Source organism: Amborella trichopoda, chromosome 10 (genome assembly GCF_054954075.1).
Source record: "Amborella trichopoda isolate Santa Cruz 75 chromosome 10, AtrichopodaSantaCruz75HAP2 v2.0, whole genome shotgun sequence".
In the NCBI taxonomy this organism is placed as follows: domain Eukaryota; kingdom Viridiplantae; phylum Streptophyta; class Magnoliopsida; order Amborellales; family Amborellaceae; genus Amborella; species Amborella trichopoda.
In genome coordinates, this window is record NC_142345.1 from 28,210,043 (window position 1) to 28,232,113 (window position 22,071).

General features: G+C 36.5%; 1 protein-coding gene and 1 long non-coding RNA gene across 2 annotated transcripts; both read right to left on the bottom strand.

The window, feature by feature from the left end:
* Positions 1-2,018: 2,018 nt before the first annotated feature.
* Positions 2,019-19,022, bottom strand: LOC18424944 (golgin family A protein). Its single transcript, XM_006829515.4, has 3 exons — positions 18,677-19,022; positions 5,199-5,354; positions 2,019-2,384 (listed from the first exon to the last, which is right to left on the bottom strand). The coding sequence occupies exons 1-3, from the start codon at positions 18,941-18,943 to the stop codon at positions 2,250-2,252; spliced, it is 558 nt and encodes a 185-aa protein (XP_006829578.1). The 5' UTR covers positions 18,944-19,022; the 3' UTR covers positions 2,019-2,249.
* Positions 3,246-5,188, bottom strand: LOC148780112 (uncharacterized). The gene is made up of 2 exons (XR_016042712.1): positions 3,812-5,188; positions 3,246-3,778 (listed from the first exon to the last, which is right to left on the bottom strand). It is a non-coding gene; the product is annotated as an uncharacterized LOC148780112 (long non-coding RNA).
* Positions 19,023-22,071: the final 3,049 nt, after the last annotated feature.

The window sequence follows — 22,071 nt, forward strand, 5'->3', positions numbered from 1 at the left end:
TTTTTCTTTTGGTGCGTGATCACTCTAGGTGAATAAAGATTTTGTTTTTGTTCAAGAAATAATATAAGATCAGAGAATTGGAAATATGCATGAAAGAGAAATAAAGAGTCAACAAAATATTACAACAGGAAATTGCTATTCTCCAAGAATAAAAAAGGCCTAAAATAGAGGAAGACAGAGAAGGAAAAAGAATAAATAAAATAAAAACTTCTTTACAACTAATTATACCCATCTTTCGAAGGGCATAGTTTGGAAGAGAATATGGAAGAGGATCTGAAATTGTTTGAAGAGATAGTACAATGATGATCAAGCTTAATTAAATAACTTACGGTATGCTCTTCTCTACTCATTGCAAGAAAGGAAATTTAATTAAGCTAAGAAATAGAGTTCTAGAGGACAGTGTTAATAAGTGTTATCGTGTATAATGAACTTATAGGTGCACTTTGCGAAAAGCATGATCTTATGAGATGGATGAGTATGAGGAGTAAGCTAGATAATGCCATCAATACTATTTTGATCCATTTCTCGTGCAAATGGATGATACACAGGAGGTCTCTGATGAATGGTAATAGGAACTTAAAAATCCCAAAACTTTATTTCTTTAAGAAAAAATGATCCAATGCCAGTTTAAATTTGGTTTAACTCATGCCATTTGTTTTCATGGTCCTGAGATGCAATCAGTTAAGACTGTGGTAGGCTTCCATGGTAAAATGAAAGACAATGCCACCACATATAATAACATCCAGACTAAACCTCCTTGGTTTTAGCATGAGCTGATTGCAAATTGTGTCCTCTAGGGGCAGTACCAAAGAGTTTCATACATTTTAAGTTTAAATTGGAATATATCAATACATTTGCAAGTGGATAATCTAGCTATAAGAACTAAGATAAAAGGAAAAATGCTGGCACGGTCAAGAAATACGACTCATATTATTTCCAAGAATCAGGAAGTTCAAAAAGTAATAGGCCTCATGAGGACCAAAGAGAGCACTTAATTACAATACATACCAGTTAATTTTGCATATGCAACTCCTATCAAATAGAAATAGCAACAAAGTGCCATGGAAACGAAATATGCAAGGGAGGGAACTATACCTCATCAGACTTGAGTAAACATACAAATGAGTGGAGATAATTGACTCTATAGTTTGAAGTAAAATTAGCAGTATTAGGCTTTTTATAAATTGCTGAAAGTGATGAGATGGATAACATGGAAGACGCACTCCTAGAGAATCAGTAACAGACGGGCCAAATTAGTAGCTTTCAAGCCTTATACTCGGGAATGTAGAAAACATCATGCAGATCTTAAGAAAAAAAGAGAATGGAAGTGGAGTGAAACTCGTGGCCAAATATGTCGATGCTAGTTATTATAAAAATCATAGGTAAGTTATCAAGATTTAATGAAATTACAAATATAGATTCAGTTGGAAAGCTAGATGTGCATATGTACCTATCATCATATTTTCAAAATTAAGTTGTGCATTCAAATTCAAAGCTTGATAGTAGAAATCAAACCTGCTGTAAATAAGGATCATAATCCATTTTTAAGATGCTAATATTATAAAGGTAACAATATCTCTGCTTGAAACCTCGCTCTCTCTACTACATACGCATACTATCATACCCTATGTGTTACCATAATCCCATATATCAACAATGTACAGTAGCTGTATGCCACAAGTATCACATAATGCTCATCTTTGATATCATTCACAATTTATATTCGTAATAATAAAAATTGTAAATCTTCTATGAAACAATTTCTTGAGCATCAATGAAAATAAAAACATCTAAATCGATAGCTCAAAACACGTGTGGAGCACCAACTCTTCGCTAGAGTGTGTGTGTGTGTATAACATGTAGCTTGCCCACGTTCAAAGGGCAAGACCAACATAGACCAATAAAAACTGCCCTTCTCAATATAAACAGTAAACTGCACTCGATTTCACACGAGAGAGAGAGAGAGAGAGTGAGAGAGAGAGAGAGAGAGAGAGTATATGAAATTTTCACATCAAAGCTAAGGCCAAAGAGAGAGGCTATATTTTTTCATTAAGTATTTGAAACTTTCACATCAAAGACAAGGCCACAAAGGATGCATCCATACAATCACCCGGAGTAAATAAACTTGCATTCTTGTTTGAAGGCCTCATGCAACTCTAGTCCATTTCATTCTGTGAATCTCTTCCTGCATTCATGCCCTAGCTCTCCATATCACCTGCTGGACTCAGGCTAATTTCCCGAACTGTTCTTTAATGTGCCATCTTAGAAATGGGACCATTTTCACGCTCAAGAGAATTGGGGGGTGTTGATTCGGCCTTCAAACCGAGGTTCAAATCCAAGCTTGAGCTTAGTTGTGTTCCACCAGGCTGATCCTTATCCACAGCCTGAATCTCATTGTGGGTCAAATTTTCAGATCGACTTCTAGCCAAATAATAATAACAAAGATAAAAAACACCACCAAGGCATTGAAGCAGTTATGGTAGAAAATTAAACCACCAAATGGTAGTAAGGTATCATCAAATCGCATTATATCATCAGATTATTAACGAGACCATCATCCATAGGATCATTGACCTACCAAACACATGATTTTAGGGAAAGCTTGATATAACCAGATCGTAGTTTTGTTCAAGAAATAAATGTTCTAATACCCAAAGGAAATGGGCTAGCTAATGCTGCAAGAACGCCACAGTGAAGTCAAGGCAGTAACAGTACGTTTAAGTATTTTTTCTAGTCCTCAAAATATTCCCAAACATTAAATACACAACATACCATGAAATTTTATTGACTCAAGAATTGAAGGAATGGTGTAATAAAGTACATCTATATAGGCTTCCCAAGGGGAAGTCTGTGCAAGACACAAGGAGGCAGCAGCAAAAGGTGAAAGGGAAGCATGACTCCTTGTGTTTTCTAGTTTCCTCAAGCATTAGGATGCTATAAAGCGATGAGGATGAAACTGGGAGTTTTGAGAAGTAGCTAATGAGACCAAATGAACCAAGGATACAACCCTCAATCTATAATACATAATTACTTGAATATGTAATATGTGGCAGTCACTTTTTTCAATATATTTCAATTTTGTCCTCAGCCTTGTATACTTTAATTACGAGATATTTAATGTCATACTAAGTTACTGGTCTTATACAGCTTGGCCTCAAATGGCTGGTGTTCGAGCATATTTATTTCTCATTTTCTATACGGCAGCATGAAGACCAAATGCTAAAATGTGCATTGACTTTTTACGCTTTTTGTGTACGAGTGTAGAAGTAGCTAATATGATATGCAATAAGAACGAAGCCATAAAGCACACTAAAAACTCTTCCTCGTGCCTTATCACCTCTACGCCCAAACATTTGATGATCTCAATTTCACCACACAGACCCCTAATTGAATTTCAGTCTGTCTGAGCAGTGAAGGAACTGACCAGCACTCCACCCTTTTTCTTCATCTTTACAGAGAGCAAAAATACTTTGGAGCATGATTAAAGCATGAGTGAGTGACAAGCAATGCGCTTAGTCACTATCTGCAAAAGGGTAGGGAGCTCCCGGTGTTTTGAGTGCAAGCTTCAAGGATCTTTTCCCTATCTAGGAGCAATTCCTAAAAAGTGGGAATCAAGATCCCTATCTAGGAGCATTGGATGGAGACCCCAGAGCGGGATTGACATCTAAGTTGGGAGATCTTGGTGACTACGAGCAAACCTGATGCTTGCATATGATAACAACTTGGGTTGTCATACAAATTCAAATTTAGACCGCCGACTCAATTTGTCATTACAAATCTAACTTCGGATAATGATGCCCAGCACTCAAACCCAACATATTTATCCATGGAAATTGAAATTGAGAGATGAGGTTGTATTGGGTATGAGTGCCCAATATTATATTCATTTTGTAGAAGAGCATGTCGCTGTGAGGCTCTACTCGTGATCTTATTTGCTTAAGGGCTACATTGTGCTTCCAGAAAAAATAGAGCTAAAGGCTGACAAGGCAGCATCTTCAACTGTTCTTCTTCACTATGGTTTGTAACATAGTAGAACATGGTTTCATCTAGCTGATAATTAGATTGTGTATAGGAAGCAGAGAGTGCAGAGAGCCGACATTCTGCAGGCTCTACTCTACGATCTATTGGGACTGTCTTGCCTGTAAGGTGAGTTGTTTCGTGTCTTATGATGAGGGCTTGTTTTGTGAGGAAGTAAGCTTAAGATAGTCCCTCATTCAAGCAAGTATGATCTGTTTATTACTAATACTAAACTACGCAAGGGAAAGGCAGGTAGGGGATGGGCTCAGCAAGTGAAGATAAGGTTCTGTCTCTCCCGTATAAGCAAGCTGAGTCTATTAAATCATATTCTATTCCCTGCCTTTCAAGCAAACATGGGAAATAGGAAGTTAGTGCATGAGAAGGGACAGAGGAAAGGAATCGTAATGGCCAGTCCTGAGCAAGTGAAGGACAAACGAAGCCAAGCAATTATGAACAGCCAAAGCAAGTCAAAAGTTTAGTAGAAAACAATATGTTTCTTGTATTTTCTCCTATCCAGATTGTTTCCTAAGCATTCGCAAGCCAGAGTCACAAGGCATGCTTACATGGAGGTTCAACCGAATTGTTCCCCATGGCTTCTACTCCCACCATTTAATAGAGATGTCCTATTTTCCCCATAATCAGGGTGCATCCAAACTATGCCTTTAGTTTCATGAATTCAATGGAAAACTATCCACAAATAATTAATCCTGCCACCATACAGATAATTTTCTACTAGAACTTCAACACATGTAATTTGTCTCCATAATTGGAAAAAGAATTAGAAGGTTATTCAGACGTACCACTCTTATGGTTAAACATGTCTAGTTGTCTACATGCAATTTTGGAGGCAGAATGACACTCTCCACGTGTGAAAACATCCTATAACTTCATTTGTGTTATATAAGAAAATTCAATAGACAAAAACAGTATACAACAGTTTGTCTATAGAAGTTTTCTGTCACTTATTCCCATGTCTAACACAGTGTCCTACGTTACTGGTAGCCAAAAATACTATGTAGAAGTAAGAATCAGATTTTGAATTTCATTTCCATAGGAAGCAAGATTTAAATGCTTGTAATGGCTTCAAATTTAATTGTGTTACCTGCATATTATAATATAACCTGTACCAAAACGAAAAAGACAGTTTTTAGACTGTCAAGCAACTTGGGTAACTTCTTTACCTGAGCATCCTCCATGGCAACTTCAGTAGGCTCAGCTTCTCCATCTAAACCCTCATGTTTGGTAGTCCCAGGAGATGAAGTAGTGGTATCACTTGGTTTTGTTTCTTCATCGACTTTTTCAGATGCCTCCTTTCTCTGCTCTTCAAGCACAGCAACCTGCACTTTCAAATTCCCACAAAAACATCCAATGACTTTAACTCTTTCTAGGTGGGTAAACATGGGATCCATCCCAATATCAGGTGGTAGAAACCGAAACTTGCAAGGAGGAAATGACATAAAACTAGTGGATGTTATTTCTATTACAAAGAATCAATACTTTTTGAGTGGAAGTTAACAATGAGAAATTGGAGTTGCAACATACAAGAATGACAATGCGCACCAATTTAATAAGAACGCCTTATGAAACCTATCATACAATTGTCATTTGTACACATTTAATAGTGCAAGAATATACAATGGTTACTGGCTTACTGCCAATGAGCCAGTAAACTAATAAGGAAGGAATGTGATAAGCATCAAGATAGCTTGCCCTTAATAATCAAAAAATATGAATAACAAAAATAAGATAGCATTCCCCTTCAGCCTTCAGTCCCATGTGATGCACTGGAGCATCAAACACAAGTTCTATTATACAAATTATGAAAGATGATGCCATCAAGCATTTAGTTACTCATGGAGTATGTTTGCTGTCTAGCACACTACTCACATTCCTCATATATGCAATCCAAAGTAAAAGGCATAGATTTGAAATATCTGCAAAGAATAAACCCATGATCTTTCTTCAAAAAGAATGAACTCAAACTCTATGGTGGAAACCAGTGTTAAAAAACCTAGACTAGCAGGGTGAAAAGGCAATCCGGAAAACCAGTCCGGATCACCGAATCCCTTATCCAAATTGCCGAATTGAACCAACTCTCTAGTATAAAAATCAGTCCATAAAAAAAAACAAAATGAAAATAAGAAGAAAAAAAAAAAAAAGGACAAATAATAAAAATATATAATGCGTGGGAACTAGGCGATCCAGCGGTTCAGATCACCTGGTTCCATAATAGACTCAGCCGGTTCCTTCGCAAAACCCGGTGAGTCCCAAACGAACCAGTCTACTTCCCAGTTCTGACAAGGAACCAAGTCAGTCTAGACCGATTCAGCTATTCCCGATTCGGACAGCCGGTTTTTTAAACGCTAGTGGAAACCATTGCTTTGCTCTTTTCCAGGATGGTGTTTTTGCCAATAGAAGGCTCTAGGATTAAGCAATTGAGAAGGAGTATAGCTTAACGCTACGAATAGAGTGTCGCAAGAATTGCATTATATTGACGAGTAACCTCCTCAAAGGTGTTAATGAGAAAAGGATTCAGAAGAAAATAAACAATAGAGAAACAAAGCAGGTAAGACTGCATAAGCTTAGAAATAATCTAGTGGCAACTTGCATGAACTTTGTGCATTTTCGCAGGGCTTTGTATCCAGTAAAACAAGATTGGGGAAGCCACTGGTTTTCTCTTGACAAAACAATCCAAGGAGTGAAAATTGGCATAATGAGAGGATCCTCAACGCATTAAGATATGAATGAGATCCATTGCATAAAAAATCCTAAAATACGTAAGATGGTTAAAGACCAAGATACCAATAGAGGAAAGATAATTTTTTGCAGGTTAATGAGCATGGGACAGACAAAGGATTGGTTTCAATAAAAGCTCGGGTTCAGACTAGCCACATCCTAAGCCCAATTCAGCCACTTACTCAACCATGTCCACAGTCCGACTCAACCATGCAAGAAATACATAAAGGGTTGTGACTTGGTTAAATTCTCCTGAGTGTCAATGTTTTTTATCTACACCCAAAACCCTTCAACATCCACATGACTTGGACGAGTTTGAACTCAAGTCACCAGTTTTTTAATAATTAGATGTGAAATTATCGAGCCATGAAGTGATGAGATGTGGGTCATATCATAGTTACCGGTATCTCCCAACTTGGTGGCGACCCCAAGTTCTGGATCTGGACCTTGGGTGAATCTCAATCCTATAAGGGGGGAACACAATCCCAATCCCTTAGGGACTGGTCAAGCCTGGGTAAGTCACCAAGCCATGCTGCACTTCATCCAATTCACTAAATCCTATAAAGATTACAAAATAAAACCAAAAAATATCTTTCTATAAAAAAGTCAGGAACATCTAAGGTTTTCATTTAAATAACGTGGGAAATATGAGTTGACTCAGGAGTTTTTGTGAGTTCGAAGTTTTCAAAAGTGTTTTAAAATGCATGATCCGGATCAATGTGGTTGATGCTCCGATGCCACGATGCAGCTCAATGCGTCCCGATGAGGGCACATGCTTAACACAATGAACATTTAAAACAGAGCAATCCATTCAATCTCATATAAATAATCCAAAATTCCAAATTTAAATGTTAAACTCCAAAGAGGCAAAGACCAAAACTTTGTGATCAATAAAAGAAAACGATAATTAACTGTCATCTCTCAATCAGACACGTCATCAAATACTTGAATTCTCATTTTCTTATTTTCTTTTGCAATTTTTTGGCTATGCATGTATGCCGTAATTGCTTGGGGGTGCTTTAACATTCCTAGTAATACATGCTAGATGTTCTTTTTCTGGAAAATATCCCCAATATAACTATTCCTACATAAAGTACAAATAAGGCAATTTCAATCCTTAGGGCTTTTGAGTTGAGCATATTTCTACGCCAGATTCTTGTTATTCGAAAATGATAAAGGTATTGCCCCAAAAACAAGTACTACAAAATGAAAGACTTACCAAACAACGCAAAGAAATTTTGATTCTACTCGGACCTTGAAAACCTTAGATTAGTTGGTAAATGTTAGCCCACATACCTTCCAAATAATGCCAAAAACATTCTTAAATGATAGTCCAAAGAGTCCTAGCTTTTTCAAAAACTTTGGATTAAAAAAAAAACAAAAATTCAAAAGTTCGAAATTTTTGGTTTTTAGTCACCTTATGACTATGTAAAATACGTCTAATGCGTTTTTGCTTTCTTTTTTTCTTTTGGGAGGGGGGGGGGGGTGGGGAAAAAGAGAGGGGTTGGGTGTGGCTTATTTTCCACCCATGAGCACAAAGCACATATGCGGGGGCATCATGAGTGATGCTATGCAGCCGCATATGTGGGTGCATCACATTTTTTTGCACATGCAGCCTGAAGTGATTCACTCTAGGCCGCAACACATTTCGTGGCCGCATTTTAAAACAATGGTTTCTAATCATTTTCTCTTTTGAGGAATAATTTTTTTTTTTGAGGAATAATTAGAAACCATTTTAAAACAATGGTTTCTAATCATTGCATGGAAGAATCACAAAATTTAAAAAAATTTGCATATCCTTAACTGTTGTGTCGACATTTTGTTATGCCATCTTGTAGAAATTATGTCAAAAAAAGGTTTCCAAAGAGAGAAAATAAAAATTTTTCTGGAATTAAATCTGATAGAATTCCAAAAAACAAAAGCACCAGTTACTTAGGTACATTGCACCCAAGAACTTGAGACACAGAGTTTTCAGGTAATCAAGAAATGGGTGTCTGTATCTGTCACGTCCAAACAATGGAGGAAATGTGTTTGTACATTAAGCATAGTATTCAAAATTCTAGTTGGAGGGGACATTTTTTTTTTAGGCCTGTTCATCTGGTTCCTACCTGAAGACACAATTCATAGGTTTTGGCCCACTAGACCTCATTACGTTTTCTGCATAATAAGCATCTCCCTTGAAAATTGAACACCATCACCAGCTTTTGACATATCAGAAGAAACTAATAATAGGATTTTCAACGAGAAGTTAACCAATACTGGTGTAGGAAAAATTGCGAAACTGATTCAGACTCATCCCAGTTACCCAGACTCTACAGGCTGCCAAGAGCATAACCAAGCACATTGGAACCGGCCGAATCTGGCTGGCTCCCAACATTTTATTTTTTTGGGGACTCAACGAATCTCTATCAGACTTGGTCGAGTCTGCCAGATCCAACTGAGGCTAATGACTCGAGTCCTTTTTTTCAACATTGATCTAACATAATAGGACCATATCAAGAACAAAACGATCTCCTAGGCAATTAGCACAAAAGACCGAAATCATGAAAAGAGAGAAATAATGAAAAACAGAAAAAAAGGAGTATTACAGCGTGAGATAAAGTGGACATCATTGTTAGTTATGTTAGAATGCAACGTAGGGCAGTTCTGTAATTTGTATATTTTATGTTGTTTATATATTGTAGAGTCATTTACTGTAATATATAAAGCCAAATCTGTCCTTACCATGATGTAACATCACATATGTTACAATACAGGTGATCAATTTTAATAAAGATAACTCATATTTCCTTCTTCTTGAAGATTCATCATCTCTTTTTCTCTCCTGAAACATATTTGTTCTTTCATCATCTTTTCCATCTCTTTCATCATCCTCATCCTCCCTTCCTAAGCCTTAATTTCTCTCTCAGATTTCCTCCATATTGAGACACTTACTGTTCATGTTATGGTTAACATTATTGTCCATTCTACTGTTCAAGTTACTAATCATTCTACTCAGTGTTCGAATATTCGGCTGTCCAGGCTTCTAGGTGGCTGCCAGCCAGTTGCCTAAAACGCCTAGGTGGAACCTAGGTGGAGCTTCTAGTGGTCAATAGTGAGGACTTTTTGATTGAATAGATGAGGTTTGGGCCGACATCGCTTTCATTTTGATATTTTTAGAGCATTATGCCATTACGATATTTGAATAAAAGTTTTCAGTCTATAATGTATTACATTTTGAATCATTTGATTTTTGTTTTTTTCACTTTTTTTTTCCATTTTATGATGTATTTACATGTCTATAGTTGAAAGATTGATTTTTTTTTTTTGTTGTGATTAATTGATTATTAACTCGTTTGGTCGATGAAATTGGTCTAATATCGAATGCTTTTATGAATAATTTGTTCTTATTTTGTACAATATGTGATGTTTTGATATCTTAATAGTTTTGTTTAACATTTTTGCTATATTTACATACTTGTAGATGGAACATTTACGGATTTGGACTAGAACTTTGTGAATAGTCATAAACTTTGGATGAAATTGATATTTTGTGAATATTTGATATCCACAACCAAATCTTATGGATATTAATTAATAAATAATAATTATATTATACCTTTTATCTTAATTAATAGTGTCCTTATCCATCCCCACCCTGGCGCCTAGGTGGCCAAGCCCCCCAAAAAGCCTAGGCAGGCACCTGTGCCTTTTTGAACACCCATTCTATTGTTCACAGTACTATTCATTATACTGTTCATGACTTCATGCTACTGTTCTTTCTTTCAAAGCCTCATATTTCAGTCATAAAGCTCTGGATTCTGTATTCGCCCCATATAAAAACCTAAATCTCGTCTAAAATTCATAATATTGCTCTTCACATCCTATTTCTTTCTCTTCAAAAAAAAATCCTAATTATGTACTCCTCGGTTCTCAAAATCTAGTTTAAAACCCTAACCTCTTTTCTCTCTTGATCATCAAAACTGAACTGTTGGTTTCTTTCGCTTCTTTCTTCTTCCTTGAAATCTCTTGCTCTGTTGCTTGTTCTTACTCTATTAACAATGGCTTTGTCATCTTCTTCTACTTCTATGGGTCTTGCTAATCCTCAATAATACCTGTTAAACTCAACACCTCAAACTATTTTACTTGGAAAGATTTAGTTCTAACTTTTGTAAGAGTCCGCGGTTATTGGTGCACATTGATGGTTTGTCAAAGCCTCCAACTGAGTTTTTTATAAAAGAAGAGATTAGTAAATATGGAACAACTAACAAAGTTGTTCAAACCAGCCCCATTTATGATGATTGGGTATCTAAAGACCAGAATCTCATCGGTCGGATTTGTTTTACTCTTTCAGAGGAACTTATTCCTCAAGTAATCAATTAACCAACTACTGCAACATTAAAGGATGCCTATGACTTATTTTCCCAAGAAGCAGAAGCCCTATTATGCATCTTCGAAGTGAGCTTCATGGGTGTAAAAGAAATAACACGTTAGCTGCAGAATTCTATAGCAAGAGAAAAGCACTATGTCATCAACTTACTATGGTTCCAGATCCTCTAAGTGAACGGGACAAGGTCCATTATGGTTTGAGAGGCTTAGGGGATGATTATAAAGTGTCTTTGTTTCCTCTGTGATGATGAAGACTCCATTCCCTCATTAAGTGAATTGCAACACTCTTTTTTGCAACATGAGGCATTGTTGAACCTTAAAACCTTGTTCGGGAAGTCTTCTACTACAGATTCTCATCCTACTTTGTTGTCAAACAGTAATTCAAATATTAATATAGGCTGGAATGCAATTTGTGGTGGAAGAGGTAGAGGATATAAAGGTAAAGGACGTGGAGGTCGAGGTAGAAGAACTAATTTTCATCTTAATCAAGGTCGTATTTTGCTACCCACTCCTCCAACGGGGTCATTTGTCACTTCAGGAACCAGAATCGCAGAATCGCGCCTAGCCAGAAGTTTCCCGTTGTAGGAATCGTTGTCCGTAAAATAGGAATCGTTGGGAACGAGATTCCTAATTTTCAGGAATCGAGTATAGATCGGAATAGGTCCAAGTTTCATCCACATATGGAATCGAGATTCCCATCCCCTTGGGTTCGACACTCCAAGTGTCAAATTTCATGAATATGCAGAATCGAGTGTCTGTCATCCATGGAATCAAGTTTCTAACATATGCGGAATCGAGTTTCCATCATTTATGGAATCATGATTCTAACATATTTGGGATCGAGTTTCCATCATCTATGGAATCGTGTTTCTAACATATTTGGGATCAAGTTTCTGAAGTATATGGATTAGAGATCCATACTGGTTTGAGATCGAGAATTACAATAGCAAAATCAAGTTTCTGACATCACTTGATTCGAGTTTCTGACATATGTGGTACATAGATATGTTGTTGTATAGAATCGTCAGTCCACGTGTGTTGCTTTATATGTTATTAAATGATTTCAGTATTTTATAAGCATTTAAGTTAAGAGGCGAATAAATAAAATTAGCATTATTAATAACCACTATACATTCAGTATTTGAATACTAAGCAATGTTGCGAGGCTACACATGGTGTAAGATCACTTAAGCAGTCCTTTCAGATACTATATAAGCAAGAGTAAGAAACCAAGGTAGTTTACATCACCGCAAATATAAGAAACATTATTCTATTGGCACTTAAATAATTTTACATAACATATGAGCAAGATTAAGAAACCAAGGCAGTTTAAATCATCGCAAATATAAAGAACATTATTCTATAGGCATTTAAATCAGGCAAAAAAAAGTAAACATAACATTACTAATAACCATTTTGCAATCGGCAGTACAGTACCAAGCAATGTGCAAGGCAAGACGTGGTGCAAGTTCACTTAAGCAATTCAAATAACTATGAGAAAGGTAAAGAAACTATAGCAATTTACATTAACGCAAATATAAAAAATATAATAAAGACATTAAATTCCTTCTAAAATACATGTCTTATAAAATAATAATACCCCCTTCACCTGCCGGCCTAATGCTATCATTTGGGACCTTAACGCATGATATCCACTAGAACATAAAACATTATTTTTGTGGTTATTATTTACAAGAAACCAATGTTTTATACGGTGTAGATAATTCAAAACCCTGACGAAACGAGTTCCATTAATTGTAGAATCGTGTATCATTTAACATGGAATCAAGATTTAAACCTCGCTGGAAGCCAGATTCAATCTATTTGGGAGCGTCTACCCACAATTAGGGGGTTCAAGTTTCTCTAGATCTGTTGGATCAAGATTCCGAAATTAAGGAATCCAGATTCTGAAACTAAAGAATCAAGATTCCGAAACTAAGGAATCGAGTTTCCTTGGTTCCGACAATTATTTTTAAAAGAAGTGTTGAATCGAGAATCCGAAATTAAGGAATCAAGTTTCCTTGGTTCCGAAAATAGGTTTCCACATATGTGAGGAATCCAGATTCCGAAATTAAGGAATCAAGTCTCCTATGTTGCAAAAAAAAGGTTTCCACCTAGGTACGGAATCAAGATTCTGAAATAAAGGAATCGAGTTTCATTGGTTCAAAAAAAGGGTTTCCCTGGAGTTTCCTTAATGGAAACGGAGAAACGGGTTTTGGAACTGGAATCACAGGGTCCGAGGAGAGATTCCAGTAACTATGGGAAGAAGGATATGCCTCCTCATTTTATGGATCCAGGTGATTCAGGTAAAAGGGAAGTGTCGTTACATCATAAAGTTCATAGTCAACCCATGCATCAAGCACTATAAGAGACCACTTTTTGTTGATAAAGATGTAGATGAAGTGGGAGCAACACTGTCTTTAGGAAGAGATAATTGATGAAACTCCTCCAAGACCTAGGGACAAGTTTGAGAACTAAATGAACTAAGATCCAAATGAACGCTCTTATAAAATTGAAGACCCTCCTAAATCAGCTAAATGATATAGTATATGTCAAGGAAGAAGGTATGAAGGGCAGCAACAAGATAGTCCAAAGGAAAACTCTCGTGAAATTGAAAACACTCATAAGAAAGGGGAATTTATCAAGGAAGCATCAAATCATTCATTGTTTATTTGTCACAATAAGAAATATGTTATTATCATCTTGCTTTATGTTGATGACATTATAATTACTGGGAGTTCAATACATCTGATCGATGATGTCAAGAAACTTTTGCATGATAGATTTATGATGAAAGACTTATGTCAGTTGAGATACTTCCTGGGAATTGAAGTAGATCTAAATGAGAATCCAATTTGGTTGACTCGACAAAAGTATGCTCTAGACCTTCTTGAAAAGGAAAATATGACTTATTGCAGGCCATGTCATACACCACCTACTCTGAATAAAAGATTAACGACATTTGAAGGACAATCGTTAAATAATCCAGAGAGATACAGAAGTTCAGTAGGGGTGTCATTGTATCTGACTCTCACCAAGCCTGATATATCATATGTTGTTAACCAAGTGTGTAAATTAATGCACACTCCCACTGACACTCACATGGAAGCATTGAAGAGAATAATCAGATATGTAAAGGGAACAATAAATCATGGACTGCTCTATGAAAGAAACAACATGAATAAATTGAATATTGCTTCTATTGTTGGGTACTCTAATGTAGATTGGGCTGGAGATCCAGATTCTAGATGGTCACTTTCAGGATATTGTGCCGTTCTTGATAGAAATCTAATTTATGGAGGAGTCAGAAACAAAAAAATGTTGCAGAATCTAGTACTACGGCTGAGTATGAAGCACTTGCAAGTACAGTTTATGAGAATTCATGGATACGAAATATTGTTTCTTTTCTTGGAAAAAATATATACAGATCAACAGTTTACCGTGACAAAAATAGTGCTCTGGCAATTTCATCATATCCAATATTTCATGATCGCACTAAACACATGCAGAGAGATTATCATTTCGTTCATAGGAAAATTGAAGATGAGGAGATAGATGTTCGCTATAGTGGGGCTGAAAATCACAAAAGGAATTCAAAAAGATAGACACAAGTTCTTTAAGAACGAGTTGTACATGTTCAAAAATGATGTACAACTTGAGGGGCCCCGTTAGAATGCAAAGAAGGAAAGTTCTGTAATTTGTGTATTTTAAGTGTCTTATATCTTGTAAAGTCATTTACTACCAAATTTGTCATTACTCAAGATGCAACATTATATATGTTATAATACACGACTTAGGGCATTGCCCTAGTGTGTGTTTTCATGGTAGAATACTGTGTGAATCTCTTCTCTCTTCTTCTCTATACTTTTCAAGTTGGAGGTTAATTATCTTCTATGTATCTAATACATTGACACCAAAGCTATCGTCATAAGGCACTTTAAAAGTTATTTTTGATGGCAGCTCAAAGGATAACTCATGGCCTGCCAAGGTGGTCAATGTCTTTCACAACTGTGGAGGAGAATGCTTAAAGGGCCCTAAGCATTTGCTAAGTCTTGGATAACAAAAGCCAAGCTCTTCTTATTGATGTTACAGTCTTAAAGCAATCAAATAACCATTCTTGTGCCCCTTTGAGCTAGAAGGCTCTTTTATTGATATGATTAGATGAGCTTGTTGCAATTCCCCTATCCCAAAGAATTTGTATTTTTCCTCTGGGATGTTTGAAATACGCCTTCAATGAGCCTATCACCTTTTCCAATCACCTATTTTGCAGTAAAACAAAGTGGTGGACTCCTTGGTAAAGGAACATGGGAAACCTGATCCCTCCATACCCAGTTGTCAAGTGATGCAAAGTATATTGTCACTCATGGTAACAATTACTTTTCCTATCGAAAATGAATGATATCCCATAACATTTTTCCATAGTTGTTGGGATCAGGAGTGCGAGTGAGGGATCGTGAAATGCTAGAAGATCCCTATGGTTGGGAACACACTCCGTACAAAGCACATGTTAGGGATCAAGATTCTCAAATGTTAGGGATCGAGATTCCAACCTTTTGGGGATCTTGATCCCAACCTTTTGGGATCTTAATCGCAACTTTTTGGGGATCTTGTTATCAACCTTAAAGTGTACGATCATTTAGGATTATGTATACTCTTTAAAGTACGGATTTTATTATTGATAGCAAGCAATAGTTGTGTTGCTAGTTGGCTATAAACAAAGAAAATCATCAATTTGGTTGTTGTCTTGGTCTTTAAGGTTGGGATTGAGATCCCTAATAGTAGGAATCAAGATCCCTATGAGTGGGGTTCGAGAACCCAAAATTTAAAAATCGAGACCCTTGAGAGATCCGTTCCTGGAGTGACAGAATCGAGATCCTAGAAGGGATCGCCTACCAAAGTAGGAGATCCTGGTAATATGCATTTTTTTCCCATTACAAATCGAAAAAGAAAAATAACATACTGCTCTCGCAACAGTCTAACCAAGAAAAACAATGCATTTGCATAACTTCCTTGTGTTCGTTCTAAATTCGAATCAAGGTTTTATATGATACATTATAATAAATTGTGGTTTACGAAGAGCAACCACCTTATGGTTGAACGGCTGGTATTTCATGACCCTTATGTTCTCCTTTTCTTCATTTTCACAAACAAGTCTAAGTCAAGTAACTTCCAAGTTTGATTCCTAAAATTTCTAAAACAAAATACACTCTTGGGGATTTTATACAAGAAATTTGCAAAAGGGAGGGAGCTGAATAAAAGGGAATTTCTCCAAGATATTTGCAAATCGAAAAGAGATGAATTTAAAACAATGATTGAATTCCTTTCCTACAAAATTGGGAAGAAGTTCTCCACTTCCACTCCCCTCGGGTCTCACGAGGCAACAACCAGTCTCCTCCCCCGGCAGGCCTTACCAAACTTAATTTCAATGGATGCTCCTTTGGTAACCCAGTACCAGCAGGAGCAAGTGGGGTCTTCAACGATCACCATGGCAACATTCTGGCCTCCTTTTCCAAGAATATTGGCCACGCAGAGTCTATGGATCTCCTCCTAGACCTCAAATTGTTTGATTCCTCGTGGGGATTACCACTGATTGCTGAAGGAGATGACAAAAACATTATCTCTTAAGTTGCTGGAAATGCCCCTCCTCCCTGGTACCAATGTTTTAAAAAACAGTCCGCCAGGCGCCTAGGTGGCCTAGACCAAAATACCGCACACCCAGACCCAGGCAGCCTTACATGGACGAATGTACCTGGGCGAGTGCCCAGGTGAGCGCCCAGGGACATGGCTTTTTTTTTTTTTAAATACCCGAAAGGGAAAATGAGGTAATTTTGAGGTTTAAATAGGTTATGGGGGTTATTTTCAACGCCCAAAGTTAAAAGAAAAATTCCATAAACCCTCAATCTGTTAGTTATATCTGTCTGGGAATCAAAAGTATTTTTTGTGGTTCGAAGAACCTTATTAAACCTTTTCACTTATTGTGAAGTATGGAGAGTTGGAGACTATTACTAATACATATCCTATTAGATTTTTAAATTTAGGATTGTTTGAATTTTGAAATTTTGAACAAATTTATTCTCAACATGCGATATGTCATATTTTTGTACATAAAAAATGTGTTACAATATTTTCAAATGTAATAAATTCTAAAATTGACACAAATATATGTATATATACTACATATCTATATAACTTGTACAACAGGGTGCCTAAGGTTCTAGGCGCCCGCCTGGGCGCAGGACGCTGGGCGTCAGGCCGGCCGCGTAGCGTTTTTTGAAACCTTGCCTGGTACTTGGCCCCGATTTTTTATAAGATTATGCATATTTGCAGGGATATAGCCGTCTCATGGAAGCATATCTAGAGGACGTCCAACGCCTTGGTAGACCAATTGGCTAAGGAGGGCACTAGGGTTCAAGTAGCAGATCCACAAAAGCTTCGAGTTTTGTCTAGCCACTTCTTTGGGTCTTGGTCCCATTTTTTGCTTCGGACCACTACTTGTGTATTTTGCCGTTTCTTGTATATCCTTCATAATTGGGTAAACTTATTGCCCCACCAATTTTTTGTACAGGGCTCCTGGTGTTTGGTAGCCTATTTTGCCCGACATGTGGGCCCTCTCAATGATATACTGTAATCTTTTTCTTTTTTAATGCAATAGTTAACTTCATCAAAAAAAAAACAATGATTGAATGTTGTCCATTTCTCCATAACTGAAAAGAAAGTCATTGAGAAAACTGCAAGTGTAGAAACCATTGCATTTATTTACTACTCTCCGGAATTTCATATTCAGTCTTCATTGACGTCTTTTATCTAAGATCAGGGAATTCGAGTGGTATAACAAATCCTTAAAGTATCAAGTATTCAAGTCCACTGGCTCAGTCTTATTAGCCAAAAGTAGGGTATCAATAATGTTGTACATCCAAAACGTGTGAAGACTATTTATATTGTAATTATCAAAATACAAGAGCTCATCAGCAACACAAAAACTGGGTCTCTCTCAAATTGAAAGCCATTAGACTTGAACACAAATATGTTATCCAGTTTCACTTCTTTGACATAAATATATCACTAATTTGAGTTTGGGGCAGGTTTTATTTATTTAGGTAGGTCACTGCCTTGCAACTAGAATAATCTAATCAGTTAAAGTTCCAAACTTCACAATTGCCAAGAAACAATGAGAAAGAAAGAGAGGGCATCAGCACTAATAAACCCAAAATGATATAATCAATCCAAATTCCACAAGAAAACAATAAAGATAGAGAGAGATAAGGAAAAAACAAGGACAATGGAGATAAGGAAAAAACAAGGACAATGGCAAACAAACTAACCAACCCAATGCAACAAAACCCCAATATTTCCCAATTTCTCATCTAAAATCAACCCAAAATCTCCGCCGGAATGCCAAACCCATTATTCAATTTTTCCTTTCACCCTCAGGAACCTCCAACAAACTATTCAATTTTTCCTTTCAAAATCAGGATCCCCCAAGAAAGAATGAAAACAATAGAGAGACAGAGACTGAAAAAGAGGAGGAGAGTCAGAAAACAAGAGAGAATCTCACAGGGACATAACGGACTCTGCGACGAGGAGGTTCTTCTTGAGTAGGAGTAGTAGTGGTATCAGGAGGAGTTGCAGAGTCATCATCTTTGGTGGTTGATGGAGAAGCCGTCCATTTGTAGAGGCGGAGGTGGGTTGAAGAGGTGGGGTTAGAGTTAGGTGGAGAGATATGAACCCATTTCTTCTTCCACTTTCTCACTGGCCCTGTGAACACAGCCGCAGGTCCATAGCGAGTCGAAGACCTGCTTCCCATGCGCGTGCCTCCCTCCATTTCACCACCTCCTCTCCACTTCTCTCTTTCTCTCACTACACCGCATCCGACTGGTTAGAGGGAAAAAAGAGACAGACGCAATGGCGAAATGGGTTCAGAGAGCCCATGAGTAACCAGTGCGAAGAGGAAAATTGAAGGGAAAACTTCAAGCTTGAGCATACTATAGAATTACACTGCTCCTACGGGAGCATACTGTCAATTTGCTCGCTCAGGTAACCTTCAATCTAGGGATATTTTTAGGATACGGATCAATCTTAAAAATAATTTGTTGGAAAAGTTTATATTAGGTTGCAACCTTATATTAGAGAATTACGGTGTACCTCAATAATTTAGTAAAAAAGACTGTTATGAAGTTCCAAAACCTTCCAATTGATCATTGAACCTCAAGATATATAAATATAAAGAAAATATTAATAATTTCAAGTTTTAAAAATAGTGAATCTTATAATAAGTCATTTGAATCGTCTATTTTTAGGATTTTAAGTGTTTATAAATTTATTGGGTCTTTATTGGTTTTTTGAAATTTAAATTTCTGAAATTTAAAGGTACATCCTATTTATATAGTATAAGGTGGGTACCTTATGTAGTCCTCTACCATTTTTAAAATAGCAAATGTTATGTATTAAATGGTATTGGTAAAGTACCATTTTACCAATACCTGGGGGTATGTTTGGTAAAATGGTGCTTTGATATCCCTGATTTTAGAAAAGAAATCTAATTTTTTGTGGTATTTAAAAATGCCTTGCAATTTTAAAAATTTACACTCTTTTTTTTTTTAATAATCTTTTCTCAAAATGCTCTCAATTTAGAACTCTCGAGTCTCAACCGCTTGTTCTTTTTTGGCTTAGTTCTAGGTTTTTAAAACTCAAGTTTTGATTTGATTTTGTTTTACATGTATATATAGGGTGCGGTTTGTGTGGAGCCGAGGCTCTAAACAATCAAAGTAAAGCATAGCTTCAAATAGTTTTGAGAAATGTCGTTTCAATATTGGAAGTCTTTGTGATTGCCTTAAAATATAGTTTTGTCTTTAATTATAAAATTTAAAGCTTCAAAATTAGCGTGGATGGAATAGATCTATAAAATCTTGAAAATTGACGGTCCAAAAATGAGTTGCAAGATGCACTATTTTCAAAACTTGAAATCTATTTTTTTCTCATGTCCATGCATCTTGATGTCGAGATGATTAATTTGAGGATATTTGGACATCAAAACTGTAGGGTTCTCATGAACCCCTTAGCTTCCGAAATCAGGAATCCCACACACACGGATCCCACCCAAGATCGTGTACTCAATTGGGCAAATGCAAAGTAGATGAATACAACTATAAATTGAGTGTAAGAAATAGAGCAAATATAAAAAGCACACTACAACAATATACGATTTACGTGATTTACCCCGTAGGGCTACATCCACGATCTCGGCAATTTGAAATCCACTATCACAATGAAAATTACAGTTTTGAGCTACAAGAGATAATATCTATCTCTAAACATCGGTAAAAAACTATCATCGATCCTCCGTTCTAAACCGGCTCTCCCGATTGAGAAAAACCGTTGATCAACCTCTTTCCCACTGCAATGCCACTACCGGAAAAGATAATATCGAGAGCAAAATAGAGATTTTCTCTCTCTAGAAGTAGAAGTTAACCAACTCAAAACTTATAGGAATATCGTCTCTCTCTTGGAGGTCATGTATCTCTCTCTTAGTTACTTATCTCCATATTGAAGATCTATTCCCGTAACCCCCAAAGGTTGACCTTCAAAAGGATGTGTATTATGTCATCATTCACTCTCTTATAAAAAGATATTAGTTTTTTCTTTCTCAAGAAAGTCAATTTTTTATTTTCTATAATACCCTAATCTTTTTAAAAAATATGGGTATGGTGATTTAGCTATCACTAAACCCAACAAAAACAACCTCGTCTAGTGAAATTTTTTATGTAGGCTCAAATTTGATTGTTTAAAGCATTGGCTGTCTAGATAAATATTTCCCATATATATATATATATATATATAACCTACTTCTCAAAACTCACTCCATCTCTCTCTCTATGCACAACCCAACCTCATCATCTCTCTCTAGTACCCCAATCACATAGCCCAGCCTCCCCATTGTCTCTCTCTATCTAAACTTTGTCACTCTCTCTCTCACACCCCTCTCTCTCACACACAAATAACTTAATCGCAGTGCCAACCATCCCCATCGTCTCTCTCTATCAGAACTCCATCATTTGGCTCTTCTTTTTATTGCTAAAAATACCATTAGAAAAAGGTTGCAGATTCCAAGGGAATACAAGCAAAATAGTGGCATCACATAATCACAAAAAGCCATCCAACTTGGAGATTGAAATGCATTAAAGCATAAAAACCATTCTCTTAGGTTTTTTTTTTTTTAATTCATTGCATCAAAAGCATTATCTTGTCTTACAAATCAAAATGCAGTTACAATTCATTACAACATGTAAACAGATGAAGTCTAGAAGAGCTTTTCTATACAAATGAAGTCTAAAAGAACTTTTTTATACGAGATTGATAACAAAAGGAATACACAAATTTAAAAACACCACAATAGTAGTAGACTTACTTACAAACCCATTCCAGCAGCAAGCCTATTATCTACCAACATCAAGACTTGGAATATAAACACCATTGTGTGGTCAACCACACTCCATATGTAGTTGTGGTTCAACAAAATGGAACCCACGAATATTACCAATAGCAAAAAAATTAACAAAATAGACAAAATAAATACCAATGCCAATAACACTAGCTTAATTACAAAAGAAAAAATATAGAAATTAGGAATAATGCATATAGGCAGGTAAACCCTTCTCCTTGATTATGCGATTTGGGTATTTGAGATTTTAGAATCAAATGTGCACTGGAATTTGGTTATTTGAGATTTAGGAATCAAATGTGCTATGTGATTTGTGTATTTGAGATTTGAGAATCAAATGTGCTCTGCAATTTAGGTATTAGAGAGAGAGGGGCGGAGAGAGAGAGATAAAGTCTTGATAGACAGAGAGAAGAGAGAGAGACGATGGGGAGGGCGGGCTCTACGATTTGGTTATTTGAGAGAGAAAGGAGAGAGAGAGAGAGAGAGAGAGAGAGAGAGAGAGAGGATGGGAA